General features: G+C 38.9%; 1 protein-coding gene across 1 annotated transcript in view; it reads left to right on the forward strand.

Moving 5' to 3' along the window:
* The first annotated feature begins 2,071 nt into the window (after window positions 1-2,071).
* LOC140950408 (cullin-5-like) overlaps window positions 2,072-17,014 on the forward strand; it is a 24,104-nt gene continuing 9,161 nt past the window's right edge. The window contains exons 1-16 of the mRNA XM_073399634.1: window positions 2,072-2,252; window positions 4,629-4,728; window positions 5,666-5,848; window positions 6,908-7,049; window positions 7,768-7,913; window positions 8,272-8,352; window positions 8,707-8,800; window positions 9,121-9,251; window positions 9,688-9,795; window positions 10,497-10,561; window positions 11,499-11,646; window positions 12,468-12,511; window positions 13,484-13,571; window positions 13,966-14,086; window positions 14,581-14,660; window positions 15,738-15,830. Of these exons, the coding sequence (XP_073255735.1) occupies window positions 2,119-2,252; window positions 4,629-4,728; window positions 5,666-5,848; window positions 6,908-7,049; window positions 7,768-7,913; window positions 8,272-8,352; window positions 8,707-8,800; window positions 9,121-9,251; window positions 9,688-9,795; window positions 10,497-10,561; window positions 11,499-11,646; window positions 12,468-12,511; window positions 13,484-13,571; window positions 13,966-14,086; window positions 14,581-14,660; window positions 15,738-15,830 (1,758 nt within the window). The 5' untranslated portion in view covers window positions 2,072-2,118. The remainder of the gene's footprint in view (window positions 2,253-4,628; window positions 4,729-5,665; window positions 5,849-6,907; window positions 7,050-7,767; window positions 7,914-8,271; window positions 8,353-8,706; window positions 8,801-9,120; window positions 9,252-9,687; window positions 9,796-10,496; window positions 10,562-11,498; window positions 11,647-12,467; window positions 12,512-13,483; window positions 13,572-13,965; window positions 14,087-14,580; window positions 14,661-15,737; window positions 15,831-17,014) is intronic.

Genomic DNA, 17,014 nt, shown 5'->3' on the forward strand with positions numbered 1-17,014 from the left:
CCATTCCGATTTCAGTTCAGATACACGGTGTATCCAACTCTAGTAACATAATCGCAAGAATTGTAACTTACCTCTTTTCTAAAAAGGAAAATTGTTATACCATCTTTCTCTTGTTCGCTCCCGTTATACCCCTCGCGCCTCACTAATTAAACCCAATGAGAAAACGAAAACGAAGGTTGTTTACCATTCACAAAAAGTTTCCGAAAAATCCAGTCGGAACGGTAAATGGGACACCATTTACTGGGTAGTTCTAGCGGAAAATTTCTGGGATTAACGGAATCTCTGGGCGTTTTCTATTTACTAAGAAATTCCTGAAATTCCGGTTGGGATGTAAATGGAACATAATTCCCGACGGTAACTGGAAAATTGAAAAGGTGGTCCTGTTTTTCTGGACGGAATGTTCCAAACGGAAATTCGTGTTCCGGCTTCGTGGCCGTTTTTAATCAAATGTAAAAACTGATTTGTACAAATAGTAAACAAGATTCTGGAACGAAATTTACCAGACCTAAATTTTGCGGCTTACCATTTGCCCAAACTGTGGGCCGAGCGGTTTGTAGCCTGCGCAGCTGGCGGTATTGTGTGATTAAAGTTTTGGCGGCGGAGCTACGATCCAAAAAAAGGGAGTGGGGACGAGGCGGGATTTCTCGCGGCTTCGCCGCTCGTTGGGGCCAAATCTCACTCGACTGGTACAGCGGCTCCGCCGCCAAATCTCACTCGACTAGTACAAAATACCGCCAGCTACACAGGCTAAGCGGTTTACCCATGTAAATAGTAAAACAGAATAAAAAAAGGCTGGGTCGATGAGAGTCGGCGACATACCTGAAAGACCAAGAACGAGAAGTCCAAAGACTACAGCAAAGCTGATTTAAAACAACGTGTATTTTTTTTTTATAACAATATTTCGGCTGGCCATACCAGCCTTCTTCAGGTTTTCAGATGTTACTGAACTTATGTAGCAATTACAATATTATATAGATGGAGAATGTCGCAATAAAAGGGAGAGGCGGAAATGACGTACAACATAAAAACTGGAACGGAAAAATACTAAGGATTACAATAATTCGTCACGGCGGTTTAGGCCATGAGGTTCAAGAGTCATACCTGAAAGACCTGGAGTGCCTATCATTTGTATGGAAAACCCGGAAATTCCGGGGAGAATTCAAATGGAACGGTTCATCCCGGTGAAAAGTTTTCGGAAAAAAAGTAATACCTTTCGAGGTATTACCTTTTTCCCGTTTTTACCGAAACGACCGAAATTTTCTGTACCATTTGTGTGGATTACCAGTGCCAGGCTTCATGTCGAGAGACAGTGAAAAATTTACCGGTAATTTGTAAATGGTAAAACTCAATCCCGTTCCTGTTTTCGGTGCCAAAAAAAATACTAGTACCATTTGACGGAAATTTTTCAACGAAATTTCCGTACAAGTGGTAAGCGCTACTAAGCCGTCTGAAGATGGTTACGTTTGGTTGCGGTTGCAGGCTCAAACTGGTTTGATTTTGCGAAATCAGTCGTGGATACAAAATGACCCGCTATTTTGGCTGTTTCACATAGTTTGTACGAGGTGATTGGTCTTCCTGACGAACGACGTGACCTGTCCCTAGCCCGCGAAACAGGCGTCGAAACGGGTAGGGGATAGGGAGGAAAAAGGAGGGGGATTGGGGAGAGAGGATAAGGGACGCCTGCTATAAGAACCTCCTTTTGCTCATCGCTGCGGACGCTGGCTCCCTTCCCTTTTCTCCCCTTTCGCGCTTTTTCTCTCCCCTACCCCCTCCCCTTTTTGCGCCTGCCACGCAGGCTACCCGTCCCCTGCAACATGCAAGCAGACGAGCCCTGATTTCGTTTTGTATTTTCTGAAAATGGTTCCAGATTTTCTAAAAACGTTTCCATGAAATGTAGACTGCGTCGTAGACAGTCCAATTCCCGATATCGAGGTTCTACCTAGGCCACGAGTGACATTCTGGCTGCAACGTTGAAAAAGGTTGCAACCCCACGATGCCTTGGGTTTCGTTCGAGTATGATATGAGCCTGCGAGATAGACGGTGTGCGGTAAGTTTTCAAAGGGTATGCTATGTTCCTGTCACGAAATCATCCTTTGGTTGAAGGAAAATGTCGAAAAAATGTCCACTTTGCTTTTGAACTCCAAGCGACCCGGCGTGCAGTTTGAGGATAAATGGCATGAACTCAAACCTACAGTGAACAAGCTTCTAAAACAGCAGGCCGTTACGACCCAAGAATGGCAGAATCTGTTCTGGTAAGTAAAGCAAATAATATGCCGGTCGATTGAGAGACCGCATCAGACCATATTCATTCTTAGGTATTTTTTCCCATTGATTAGGATCGCATAGCGGTTTTAAAAACTCATAAAAGCGACTATTATAATTTTACATTCATAGTTGTTTTTTTGTTCAAATCGACGTGCTATTTGTAAAGTCTGGCAGTCGTGTCGTTTTTCCATGCACTGCGTCTACCCTTTCTTCTCCAACCTGCTCATTTGTCAAACAAGATCATATTGTACATTTGAATAAATAACAATAATTATTATTGTTGTAGTTGTTGTTTCCTCAGGGTGTGGGCATTTGATCACCTAGAATCAACCTTTGATGGGGCATTTGAATGGTTTTTTGGCAGGAAGTTGTTGCCCGAAGATGTTGAAGTTGAAATTTTTATTTATTCACCTGCTTGTCCTCTTTGCCTGTTCTTGCTTTTAATCTTAGATTTGCTAAAGATAAAGTCCCACGTTTGGTCCATTTTAGCATTTTTTGGTGGGGGTCTAAAATACAGGTCACCTTTCCACATGTCAGAGTACAGATCACCATGATACAGACAAATGAAAAGCATTAAAAGTGTCTCCTAGCCCTAATCTTTTAATAATTATGCTCTATTAGATCGAGCGGAATCTTTTTGGTTTGCTAATTTATTGATGGAGCAGTGACCTGTCCTTTAGACCTTGCCGGACATGGTGGTGTGAAAATCAAGTCTGTATGGGAATACAAAGTTGACTCATTCTTGCTAATTGAATATATTTGCCACTTTCCCTTTGCAAACATTAACTAATGAACTTAAAACTACACACTAAATTTGGAGTGCCTAGCAGTCCTTTGTTGCTTTTTAGAAAACCTGAGTTCTTCCATACCTTTTCTGTAATCCGACAACACAAAAACTGAAAAAAGTATGGAAGAAGTGAAATTTTCTAAAAAGCTACAAAGGACTGCTGTGCTGTCCACATTTAGTGTATTGCTCATTAGTTAAAGTTTGCAAAGAGAAAGCGACAAATATATTCAATTAGGAATAATTAGTTGACTTTGAATTCCCAAACAAACTTTTGACTTCTCCACCATTTTTTCCTGATTACCCAGCATGCCCTCACAACCATGAATGGGTCTTTAGGAAACATGGTGAACAAATAAACAAAGCTGAAATTTGGCCAGCATGTTCTACAGTCAGTATTTAGTGCTTACTGACAAGGCTGTGCTCTAGGGAAAATTGAAGGGAGCCCAGTGCTCTGAACCTGTAAAATCTAGGGTGCCCAGCATATGATTTGTATGAAAAAAAATAAGATTTCCCAGTCACCCAATCACAAAAGTTAGGGACCAGGGTCCTCAGGGCTCTGCTAGAGCACAGCCCTGTAATACACAAACTACTGTTAGTAGCACATTAGACTCAAATGATAGCAGCATATGCAGGTCGGTTGTTCAAACATTCAATAGCCCTATTCACTAGATAAATTCCTGTCCAGAGGATAAGTGTTATGGAATACGATTGGTTACCCACTGGATAGAGATTTATCCAGTGGATAGCCTTATCCACGTTTCGAAAAAGGGGGTCCTATCCTTAGGGAGTTTTATGTTATGTAAAACAACAAGGAAAACCAATGCAAACTCTGCTAATCCCAACCTCTGGAGACCTAAAATTTAGAGACACACTCTTTTGCAGTACCTTCCCACATCAACTATCCCAAATAAGGCTTTGCTGACTCCTGGTGTAATATCAAATTCTCCATTTGATTTGCGTGTTCACATGTTGGTAAAGTAGAAGTAGAATCTGGCAATGAATTGATCTAATCAGGAGTCACTTGGGGCTTTATTCTATCCACACCTTTTATTGTTTTGGTTGTATCAGTAAATAAATAAATAAATAAATTAAAAAATGAGTAAATAAATACATAAATAAATGTTTAAATACCTGTAGACAAGCTTTCTAGTAGTGTGCAAAAAAATATCAGGAAATTATGTATTTTTTTGGTGAGGACGTACACGTTAAGTGGCAAAGAAGTCCTATCATGTGGCCAATTTTTGATTTCTTTTGAGTAGACTGAAATAAAGTGGCCACTGCATACAGTCACAGCAACATTATAAAATTTCAGAGGTTCTGCATCATGTTTCCAAAGTTAATTAAATTAAACATAAATTGAAGTTTCCTTTGTACCGGTAATCAGATCTGATTTGAAAGAAATCTTGCAGAGTTACACCATCACGTAATATCATTAGCCTTGAGAGTAAGCATCCTTTCTCTTATAAGAGATCCTCATGAAATAATTTATCACCCCAAGTGGGAATTGAATCATCATGGTAGGGGATGTTCCCATGATGCTGGGTGGATGGTACTAAAATTCTCTTGTTGTCTTTAGGGATGTTCATAAAGTTTGTAACTGGGATGACAAGGGACCCCAAAAAGTATTTAAAGCTTTAAAAGATGAAGTTACTGCATTCATTAAACAAGTGCAAGAGGTAAGCTACTACATTACTGTATGAAAATTTATGAGCGCCTCTGGTCAGATGGATTCTCAATGCTTGCCCATGTTATTTTTTAAAGATTTGTGGGCCATGATGTGAACTACTAGATTACTAGTAATTGTGTGACAGTACATGTAGATACAGACATTTTATCTAATATTATACAATGTACTCACTATCTATATTCTTATTGGCCATGATCCTACAGTTAATTTTGGAAATCAGCACAACCTACAGATTAGCTAGTTATCTGCTAGCAAATAACTGACTAATCTGTAGGCTGCACGTGCAATGCATGATTTCCAAGTGCAATGTCAAATTGGTCTTGTGTGACGGTGTATTTGTCATTATTTATACAATGTATTATAAAACAGTTATTAGATTTGGTTTTTGTGATATGCGGAATAATCAAGGTCTTGCCACATGTAAGTTTTATCAACCTCAGCCTTTGGTTTGGTTGATAACATATACCTCAGCCTTGATTATTCTGGATATCACAAAAGCCTCATCCAATAATTGTTTAAAACTGGTAGTCTTTACACTAGAGCCTAAATAAGCTAAGACATATTTCGAGACAAGTAAATTTTAATTACTTCAAGTGAAATAAAGCTTCACACACAACCGATTCCTTTTTACTTCAGGTTATTTTCCCACGTAACAGAATTAAGATTGATTGACATGTCTCGCTATTCTCAAAGCTCAAGAAACCGCAAAACCGCAAGTCAGCTAAGTCGGTCATAAGGATGGTTTTCAAGTCGCTTGAAACTTTCTTGAATCTTTCCAACTTTCCAACTTCAATAAGGTGCAAAGCAAAGTTACTTGAGATCTTACTTAGGCCTTCACACACGAATTTTTGGTTAAGTAAAACTTAGCGGCTCTTAAGTCTTACTGAACAGCCTAGTGTAAAGACAACCATTGTTTTGACTCACAGCGTGTATTGAGGCATGAGGATGATTCCACCCTGTTAAGAGCTTACATCAGTGAGTGGTCCAAGTTCTTCACACAATGTAACTACCTTCCTAAGCCATTTGGTACATTGGAGTCTAACCTGCAGGGTAAAGCTGGAGGAGGAACAAGTAAAAGACCTCCTAATGATGGTATGACAGTTCAGAAGGTACGAAATACCCCAATGTGCAAATGAATAATAATCTGTATTTTGTAACTCAAAATGAAGTTTAGGTTAAAATGGTTTCAACCTACTTGTAGTAACATTTTCATTTTCCTTTGTCTCTTAACTGTAATTATTCATAAACATGAATTGATAATAAAAGAATATTAGAACACAAAGGAAACTGAAAATGAAACCAGCCTAAGGATGAAAGCCTTACATGTACAACCTGAATTTCATTGTGACTGGCAGTATTATAAGTTATGTGGTGAGTATTAGGGGTTCATTTGCACCATCAACTGTAGACGTGCAACATAGCAGATGAGGGAAGCTTCATTTATACTGACTGAGCGGATGCATAATAATGTTATGCCTGGAAGAAAGGCCCAAGTAATTCTTATGAACTGCTAAATTCTCTTTACTTATTACCTTTTGTTTGGTCAGAAGTAAAAGGAGAATTGGATTAATTTTTAGATCAGGAGTAACTAGACTGTTCACAGCCCATTTTTTTGTAAGATTGTTGCATTACAGGTGGCCATTTTGGTTTCAAAAGTACCAAGGGGGTAAGCATTGGGGGTTATAGCTGTGTCCCTCCACCTCCTAAGTAGATTTGATGCTCATCCCAAAGCTAGGCTTAGTGCATTTGAAGCCAAGATTGCCTCCATATGGTTGCACTGTGAATACTTGATCACAAGGATCTTATGGAAAAATAGGAGACTTAGAGCAGTCTAAGGAGTAACTTACATGTAAAAGCCTTCTTCTAATCAACCCTTACATTAAAACAAGGGTGTAGAACTTCATTGTTAGTTTTTGGGAGTTTCCTAAATGTATGCAAGCTGTGTGAATATCTAGATCTTCTCTAGAGAAATCACATAATTACTTCAGATTATTATAATAGACCTTTTCTGTACCCTGATGTGACCTCCTGGACATTTTGAAAAATTTCTAAATAATTATTCACACCCACACATCAGACGGCCTGTGGAGGATCTGCTGGTCAAACCTATGATTTGAATTATTAACTTAACTAATCCTGCTACTTTTCCTGTTTTATTTCAAAATAAGTTGATGTTGGACAGTTGGAATAGTGGAATTTTCAGTGATATCAAATCACGGCTGCAGTCAAGTGCCATGAAACTGGTACACGCGGAGAGGAATGGAGAGGCTTTTGACTCTCAGTTAGTTATTGGTGTAAGAGAATCATATGGTGTGTAAATCTTTCTTGTTCATGTAAAATGTGGTTGGTCATAAGATTTTTATGATTGCTATTACAAGTCCATCTACAACTGTAACTGATTGTGGTGATCACATTGATTATAATAATTTATTATTATGGAAACTACCCTAACAGTAGAACTGAAGTCAATATGTGACACACATTGTTGCAACAATCACTGCAGTGTTGTTCAATATTTGCTGTTATTGCTCAACTTGAAGCTATTGTGGCTATCATAATGGAAACCAGCAAAATCACAAACATGGCAGTTTACAATGTACAACAAACACACCAAAAATGAATATTTAAAAATGGTGTTAAGAGAAATAACAGTTTTTAAAAATTTCAGATAGTTTTGTACAACAACAAGAGGCTCTTTTCTGGAATTTCAGTTTAGTTTACAATCCAATATTATTATTGGGCTATATTTTTAAACAAGAGCAAGAAGACATATCGTGTTTCTACCTCAAGTAGTATGTCAGTTAAGTTAAGCTGTTAAGTTAAACCTTTGGATCACAACTTAGCAGTAAGCAAGTTGATTGACATCCTAAGATTTTCCTTCTCACTGTCACAAAGTGTTTCAAAGAGATAGTTTCACAGTAGATCCTTGTAATTAAACTTGCTACCTTTATGTTCAAAGTAATGTATCACTTGTTAAGTGTAAGTTTTTCAGTGCTAAAATATTTTACCATTGATATTCTATTGACAGTTAATCTCAGTTCAGATGCTTTGGACAAACTGAAGATTTACAAAGAAAACTTTGAAAAGGCATACGTGGAGGCTACAGAGGGATTCTACAGAACACAGGCTGCAGCATACCTCCAGGAAAATGGGGTGCAGAATTACATGAAATATGTATGTACATGTATTATGCATCATGTTATATATTTATTCTCCCTGACACTTTTGTAGTTCTATAAGGAGTAAAATTTAATGGAAGCAAAATTAATGCATTTACAGTCTTCGTAGACTCCCACACAGATGTTCTTAGGGCTTGTCATGCGTTCCTTCCCCAGGAATGTCATTTGTGGGGAAGGGATGTGTGGTTAAGTCCTGATCTCTGTTTGGGAGGGCTTCAGATTTTGATACAGTGCACTAGCCTCAGACTAGTTCTCTGTTTCAGTAAAAGAATTTTAAGCCAGCCAGAATTGCTGACCACATTCCAACCAAGAATCATTTAATATTCTTGGCTGACATTAGTGTCTCTTTGCAGGCTGAAATGAAGTTAAAAGAGGAGGAGCAGCGAGCTGTTCGTTACCTTGAAACTAGGAAAGGCTGTGACTCAGTTGCAGTGGTAAGCTACATGAATGTATAGTATATTTGCAGAAATTGTTGTTTTAAAAGTATATTGAATCTAAGTTGATTGAACTAGGCAATATCTCTTATTATCAGTCACTGAAAATAGTTAAAATATAAGTTTGTACATTTAATGTAAAAACTTATAATTAAAAAAAATAGATGTAAATGAAGTATTTTAAATTAAGTTGTCAACAAAAAGATAAAAAAAATCTTTAGTTAAATCTTTCCTGGACTTTAAAATGTAACTGATTTTTCTTTCACAGTCTTTAATGTATGCACACTATGTTTTTTTTGATGTTGTTTCTGGTTATCATTCTTTATGTACATGTACCTTCCTTTTGTTTTTCAGTTAACAGAGTGTTGTGTAAATGTCCTTGTTGGGAGCTTTAAAGAAACCATCTTAGCTGAGTGTCCAGGAATGATCGCTGCCAATGAAACAGAAAGTGAGTGTGTTAATTACAAGTTCAAGAGAATTAGTTTTTACTTCAGCAAACTGTCTTGGGCAGAACTGCAAAAATCTTGCCATTTAGCCCTGAGCATCAAAATGATTGGTTTTTCTGATTTTTGGGCTGGGCTTAAAATAGTGTAAAACAACAACAACAACCACAATAACAAAATAAAATATATAAACGAAGACTTTCATATAAAAGATTTTGTCAAGCTTTATTTGGCTGTTACATTGAAGGCTAACAATTCCACTGTTTTCAGGGAATCACAATAAACGTGTGAAAACTTATGTCAAATGCAATGATGTTTTCCACAGAATTGCTATTAATGTTCCAGCTGATGGATCGCGTTCGAGGGGGAGTGGATCCCATGATAGCCAATCTAGAGTCTTATATTGTAACTACAGGTCTTGATGATATGAAGGCATCTGCTGATACCATCACGAGCGTGAGTTTATCGGTTATAGTGGTTTTCATAAAATATAACATACTTCAAGTATGAGAACGTTTTTTTCCTGATCTCCAGCGTTTGAAGGAGTGTTAAATGTTAAATAAAGGACTTATAAATAAGAAGGTACAGATGTATGTACTGATACATATAAAATCACAGGAGTAATGCAAGCTTCCTACATATTGTGTTCTCTAGTACACGTACTAGAAAAATATACTTTATTTTTTTTTTCAATAAGCATACTTACGTTGAAGGTGGTGTGGGGGGGGGGGGTGGGGGGGGGGCGTTTTTTTCGCAGGGGGCACTAATCGAATCGAACATTCACAGTAAATTTCCAATTTGGGACTTTGAACTTCCATGTTTAATTTTACTTCTCCAGGATCTTGTGATTCTTTCAGCTCTAATTGACGGTTTGTGCCTCTGTTCTTTACAGGACTCTGAGAAATATGTGGAGCAGTTACTAATGCTGTTTAACCGATTTAGCAAACTTGTAAAAGAAGCTTTTAGTGATGATCCACGATTTCTTACAGCTAGAGATAAGGTGGGGCTAAATCAGACTAGAAAATAACAATTTCATTAAAACTAAAAAATCCTGTAAAGTACAAATATTGAGACTTAGTTGTCACACCGCGAACACTTCAAGAGCTTCATGGCTCTTTAAACGTCCTCTATTAGAGTAGAGTTGTTGGTAAAGTAGGGAAAGCGAAATACATTGTACGTCAGCGCGCGTGGATAGTCGCCACGCGCGAGGAAGGTATTTTTCTCTTCCTTCGTGTGTCACCTTTTTCGTGGGTGGCGATTTTCACGCTCGCTCGATTTACTGTCCTTTAGGGTAATGAGTGACTAGTCATAATCTTTTCGACAGCAGGAGAGTGATACAATGCTGTTAGACGTACTTTTTATTCAAGCTGACTCCATGGGCTGCGTTTCGGTGAAATATTTTCTGTGCTGGGGAGTGGCTGCGCTAAGCTAAGGAACGTTGCTTCTTCGGTCATAGCTGAACTAGGTGTAATCGTACAGACAGTTTTGTGCCTGAAAGCAAAAGTGTTTTTAACCTTAATATTATATTTTCTGCCCGGAAAGCAAGATTTGCATTATTTACAGCATACATGTAGGTTTCCTACGGGTACTTCACTGAATAACGACTGGATATTTCTCTAACAAATTATATTTGTGCTGTTTACGTAGTGTAATAAAAATACGAAAATAGCTTAAAAAACGTTCTTTCATTTGAACTTTTAGGCATTCAAGACAGTTGTGAATGACAGTACAATTTTTAGATTGGAACTTCCAAACAAGAGTAAAGCGTAAGAAAATAGTATTTGATTTCTACATTAATTTTGATTGTAGAGAAAAAAATATGTATAATTCTTAGTAGCAAACACACGCACAACAGAGTGTTTCGTGAAGAACAGCCTCAAACAGAGAGGGGGCGGGGAGGGAGGGAGGGAGGGAGGGAGGGAGGGAGGGAGGGAGGGAGGGGGTAGCTAACTGGAGCTCTCACCAATCAGAAGCAGGGGATACAAATGCTTCTGGCAGTAGTGTGGTAAGATTAAATACCAAGTAGGTGTCACGTTTTTCCCTTAAACTTTGTCGGAGCCTGGCCAGTTTTGAGAAAGATGGTTTACAGCTATCAGAGAGCTTTCAACACTTGTATGGAACAAAATATGACGGCAAATTACAGTTTTCAAGGACTAAGATTTAGTCAATAAATCGGCATTCTTTAACCCCCTTTTGAACACCTTATTGGCTAAAACACAGTGGAATCATTTGCGATTTTTACTTCTTCAACCATGGTTGATCACTTTATTTAGTACTACTTTCCGTAACAACACTTTCCAGTAACTAAGTATGAAATAAGCATTTGGAATAAAGAAACAGAAATATAATATTGTTCATGCACAAAAATGTTTTTACGTTACCTGTGCGTTTTACAGGCTCTTACACCGAGGAGGAGCCGAATTTTCCTCTGGGAAATAATCCAGTTTCACTGAAAGTAGAAAGTGGCGTAAACAAGGGAGTGAATTTCAAAACCTTTTCAATACCCAATAAAGAAATCAAGTACTTTTTAAGGTCTTTAACCGAATTCAATGACTTTTCAAGACGACTACTGAAAGTCAAGACCTTTCCAAGATTGTGCGAACCATGCAAGAGTATGGTAAATATTTCGGGGTATGAATCTTGAAAATCTTGTTGAACTTTTACACGAAAGTTTTAAAATGATTATATCTCCGTTTTTTCAAGTGGTGGTGGTGGTGGCCTGAGCGTCAAGACACAGCCAGAGTCCCGCTGTCCAGAGTTGCTGGCCAATTTCTGTGACATGCTCCTCAGAAAAACTCCATACAGCAAAAAATTAACTTCGGATGAAATTCAAGCAAAGCTTAGAGACGTTGTAAGTATTTTTAACGGTATTGAACGTATCTGTGAGCTCTAAATATAGCGTAATCAGGATGCTCTTCATACGCTACGAACTCGCATAGTACCTCATCGATGTATTTGCGATTTATATTTTTTTCTTAAGTTGCTCTCTTACGAAAAAGATATGTTAGTGCAGTCAATTCACTCTTAGACGGACACCTTCGAGATCTGCACTTATTGTCCGCTGTATACAGAGGTTTTCGCCCTTTTGAGAGTCAAAGAATATTTCCGAAGAACAACAAGGACCAGGACCTAATTCACTCTTAGACTCTTAGACGGACACCTTTGAGATCTACACTTATTGTCTGTCGTATACAGAGGTTTTCGCCTTTTTGAGAGTCAAAGGATATTTCCGAAGAACAACAAGGACCAGCTGTCTTGCCATTAGGAGATAGTTAGCCTGCGTCGCAGAAGTAATTTAACCTCCGTTTGTGACGTCTGCGAAGCAGCTCCGATATCCTTGTTCTGGGCACCCAACGGACTCAACAAATTACCGGAAGTTCGTTTCGAATTTTCTTTCGTCGTGATTGGCAAATCAACAATGGCTTTTTTAACAGGCCAATCATGGTGCGTACTCAAATCCTGGTACAAAGGTGGTGGCCCAGAACAAGGAATTTGGCGCTGTTTCGCAGACGGAGTGAACCAGAGTTTAGTTTCTTCTGTGGCACAGTGTTATCCCTCCTGAAACGCCGTTAGTGAAGGTGTCATTCTCTAGGAAGGGTGGGGTACCCCTTAAATTCTTAGTTGGATTGCAGGAATTCACGTCAGACTAATCCCAGCTTTCCTCATTTTCAGTTGCTGGTTTTAAAGTATGTCATCAATAAAGATGTATTCATGAGGTATGAATTATACATATCAGAATAATCGTTATGAGGCAAAAAATTAAAAAAATCAGCTCAGTGTTATAGACAGTCCGCCTCCTTTTTACGCGGGCATATTGACGAAATTGTCTGTTAGTGGGGTCCTCAATGCTTGTTACAGAACGAAGGGCAACTTACACGAAATATGTCGTGGGATGGAACTGCTTATACATCTGCACGTGTGTAACATGTTTTGGAACGTTTCTTTGTTGTTTACTGCACGTCAGCGACGTGTAACTTCGTAATAACGTAACGCTTGTTTGCGGACGTGACGCACGACACGACGACGCATTTTTCCTTTCTTTTTGGACCTGGAAATAGTCAAAAAGAGCTCTACTCTCGGAGAAACCCACCAACCGTCAGTGAGGTTCGTAATGCACCAATCATAAGTAATCATGGTGCTATCATGGACCGCACAGCACATCGACCCCATCGCCTGATGAAGACCGGCAGTTCGCGGCCGAAGCGTTGTGGTCAATACTGAACCGAACACCGAGTGTTTCTCGTGAGAAAGACGATAAACGAGCCAATCTGAAGTTATAGTTGGAAAGAATACACATTCCTTCTTTCTTGACAATTCTGTTGCTGTCGTCATCGCGGTAGTTGAATCTTCTTAATGGGTGACGGGAAAAATGAAATCCAATAATTAATCTAGGTAACAACTGAAGGCCGACCATTTCTTGTGCAACTTGTTGTGTTGCAAGAAGTAGAAGCCATGTCAACTCCTGCATCACAAAAGTATGCCCTGCGCCTAGGCAAAGCAATAAAAACTAATGCTGTAGTGCCATGAGTTAATTTTGGCTGCATATCTCAAAAGTAATCCTTTCTTGGTGAGCAATGTTGGGCGACTACATGTATTGCACTTACTTGTATTGGCAAACCCTCTTAGGCTTAGAAGATGAGAAGAAATGCATGCGTTGTTTGTTAGATGAACACTATTGTTGCATTTAGGTACCACAAGGCTCATTTGACGAGGAGATTAATCCTGGACACTTCAGCTGACAGCGAAATGGAAGAAAACATGGTGGAATGGCTTAGGGTAATATTACCTGAATTTGCTTATGTCAAATCCTTTTTACCCAAATTGAAAATTCACTGAAAATTCCAAACTTATGGTTTTCAAAATCTTAAGAAATGAACTATCCTATGGGAAAGTTATTCCAAAGAGGTTTCATTTGATTGGTATATATAACACCTGCACAGGATTTCGTCCGTAGACTCAAAACTTATAGTGAGAAATCATCTCACCAGCGTTAGTCAGACTGTTACTGCTGGCGTCCATCGACTACCGACAATGCAATCATTGCAATTTTGGCATCCTCAAACCCGATTTCCGGGCTATAGCGACTAACTAGTGAGGTCAAATGATTTGTAAGTTATAGAGAAAAAATAGTCATGAACTGCTAAATACAACTCTTTTTACTTTATTTTAGGATGTGGGAATGCCTGCTGATTATATCAACAAACTAGCTCGTATGTTCCAAGATATTAAAGTCAGTAACGATCTAAATCAGGCTTTCAAAACAGAGTACATGAACAAAGGCGACATCGCAGGTAAAGCTTACAAAGTTAGTCATCTGTACTGTGATTCTGCAGGAAATAAAAATAGCCGATCAACGCAAATCATCAGCACCTGGATAAAGCTTTGAAGCCGGGATAACGTATTTCTTTTATTTTCATTCCGTTCATTAGATAAATATTCTAGCACACACATAACCCTCCTCTTAGAATGTTTAGGTTGTACGTGCACCCAAAGCTGGCTTTGTCCATATCATAGTGGCTGTATCCAAATTAGACACACTTCACTTGTGATTTTCTGTTCAACATGTAAAATCAGTTCCACTTTGTAGCCACATCTTGTCTGTCATTAGAACGTTTTTGCTCCATTATAATTCCAACCCAATAAGACATAAGGGTTCAGCTTTGCTTTTTTGCCTTTTTCTACAAATGTACAGCATCATTTAATTGACTTTAATTGCCCACGTCAGCAGGGCATCGAGCTCTAGAACCTACGTTTAAATATTAAATCGTGCTCTTCTTTAATGCAGACTCGGTTAACATAAAGATACTGAATGCTGGAGCGTGGTCAAGAGCTTCAGAAAGAATACCCGTTTCGCTCCCTACTGAGGTGAATGTCACGTTTTTATTTTGGTTATATGCAAATCGGTTTTTTCGTTGCAGTAGACTTTTGTTCTACCGTCGTCAGTTTAAGATGTCACGACGGCGACGACAACGAGAACGTCAAAAAAGCAACAGGTTGAATAGGCCATTTTACAGTTGTGTGCTCAGTGCCCTGGCCTTTGAATAGACGCGAGGCTGGCGGTGACCTTGTTTTGTTACAAACCTTCTTGTTTTTCATATGTAAATGATCATGTTCACGGGCTTGTTAGCATGAGAATACCACGATTTGCACTTGAAAAGCAGGCAGGTTTGTAACAAAACAAGGTCACCGCCAGCCTCGCGTCTATTCAAAGGCCAGGGCACTAAGCACACAACTGTAAAATGGCCGATTGGAAAATCAAGAGCTCTTCACTTGCAGCACGCGTTTTTGTATATTTCTTTACCGTCCCTGCACGTGAAACTGCCTATTCTCACGTTTTATAGAGGACCAAGAGAGAATGAGAGGACGTAAACAAGCCACGAAGCAATTTTCTCTCTTTTTCTAACCTTGGATATGGTTTTAACGAATTTGGCTCCAGAAGAGTTTGCCTTTATTTGACAAAGTAAACGATCTGGAATAATCGCGATAAAGATTCAAAGAACGCGAATTAACCTTTTAAGCGACGTTTTCGTGGCCGTGGCCGTCGTGGTATCTCAAAGTCCCTAATAGCAGTTCTCGATGTTATTGAGAAGTAAGCTTCCTCATTGGCTAGAATATCTCGACCCACTTTCCCAACTTGGATGTTTTCCCGCGCTTTGCGGCGTTTCATGTCCTGCCTCGAGCTCTGATATGTTGATTTGATTTGCAGCCTGTATTGTGATTAACAATTTGAGTAATTTCACCACGGTCAAACAAGATAAATTTCCAAAAGCTAAGCAAAGTACTTTAAAGCTAAGGTTGTTACTTTCATTGTTCAGTAACTATAATACCATTTCCGATATGTTGTTGCAGTACCAAACGTTTTTCACATTCAGTCTCTAAAGCACACATTGTAAATGAGAAGGCTGTTTCTAATGAACGTTAACAAGAATGTTTTCGTTTTAGCTGGAAGATTATATTCCTGAGGTGGAAGAATTTTACAGGAAAAACCACAGTGGCCGAAAATTACAGTGGCATCATCTCATGTCCAATGGAGTGGTGAGTTAGTTCACGTGATGAAGTCCTTCTTTAGTTTTCTTTACAGTCAACTCTCTCTTAACGGACACTTCTGTAAGACGGACACCTATTATGTTGTTCAATCACTGGGCTGAAAGGTAGCCTGAAATTCATCCGATTGCTTCGAGTCGTTTTCTCCTCTCAACAACGTCTGAATCGACCAGCCGTTAATGCCGTCCAGTGACGTCACTCACTACCCGAAAACCGGGTAGTGATTTTGATTGGTTGATTGTCTAAACATTCGCATAATTATGGATAATTATGAAAAATTTTAGCGGGATTGTCGCTTGCTATTCAGTGGATCGCATCGATGGCATTCCTTCGTTTAGTTCACACATTTCGATAAGCTTAATCTTTATCTTAAACAGCAAAATTGCCCTTGTCTTCGAAACTGAAATGCTAAATTGAACTGCGAATGAAGAATCATTGCGGAGAGTCGGTAGGTTTTCCATTTAGAGCCGCTTTGTGGTTTCGGCGGCCGGTGATTTTGTTTACGCGAAGTTTTCTGAGATCAATATTATAATTCGACCTTCTTGCTATTTTTACCGTCAAGTGTAATGATTCTGTTAGCTTTTTTTTCTTGTCTCCTTGTTTTTTTCTTCGTTAAGGACCAAATAGCTTCTTTTCGATAAAAGCGAATCATTGTGTTTTTTAATTAAGTGTTCCGAGTGTGTGTTTATTTCATTGCGTGATTGCGAACGAGTTTGATTATAGGATTTAGTACAACCGGTTCAGAGTTGTACTGCATGCGTTGATAGTTTCAACGTTAAACATGAATTACGATCGAAAAAAATAAAGCAGTTCTGTTTCATGCAGACATTTCCAAACGATATTTCTCGGTTTGCCACTTGAAAATCGTGTTTTACTTTTTGCATGAATTAAAGCAAAGGTCAAGGAGTAGTGACGTCACTGGATGGCATTAACGGCCGGTCGATTCAGACGTTACTGAGGGAGTAAGAACGACTCGAAGTAATCGGATGAAATTCAGGCTAGGCTGAAAGGTTGAATCTCGTTTATCACGCTCTCTTTGGTAACTTGTGTTCTCGTGTGCTTTGGCTTGTCGACGCGTATTTGATGCAGAAATTATGCAGTTTTCCTTACGTACTATTAGCTGTTTTTTCCTCTTTGTCTTGATACATCACCTCTGTCCATTTTCTAAATTTGTA

Source organism: Porites lutea, chromosome 1 (assembly GCF_958299795.1).
Source record: "Porites lutea chromosome 1, jaPorLute2.1, whole genome shotgun sequence".
NCBI classification, from domain to species: Eukaryota; Metazoa; Cnidaria; class Anthozoa; order Scleractinia; family Poritidae; genus Porites; species Porites lutea.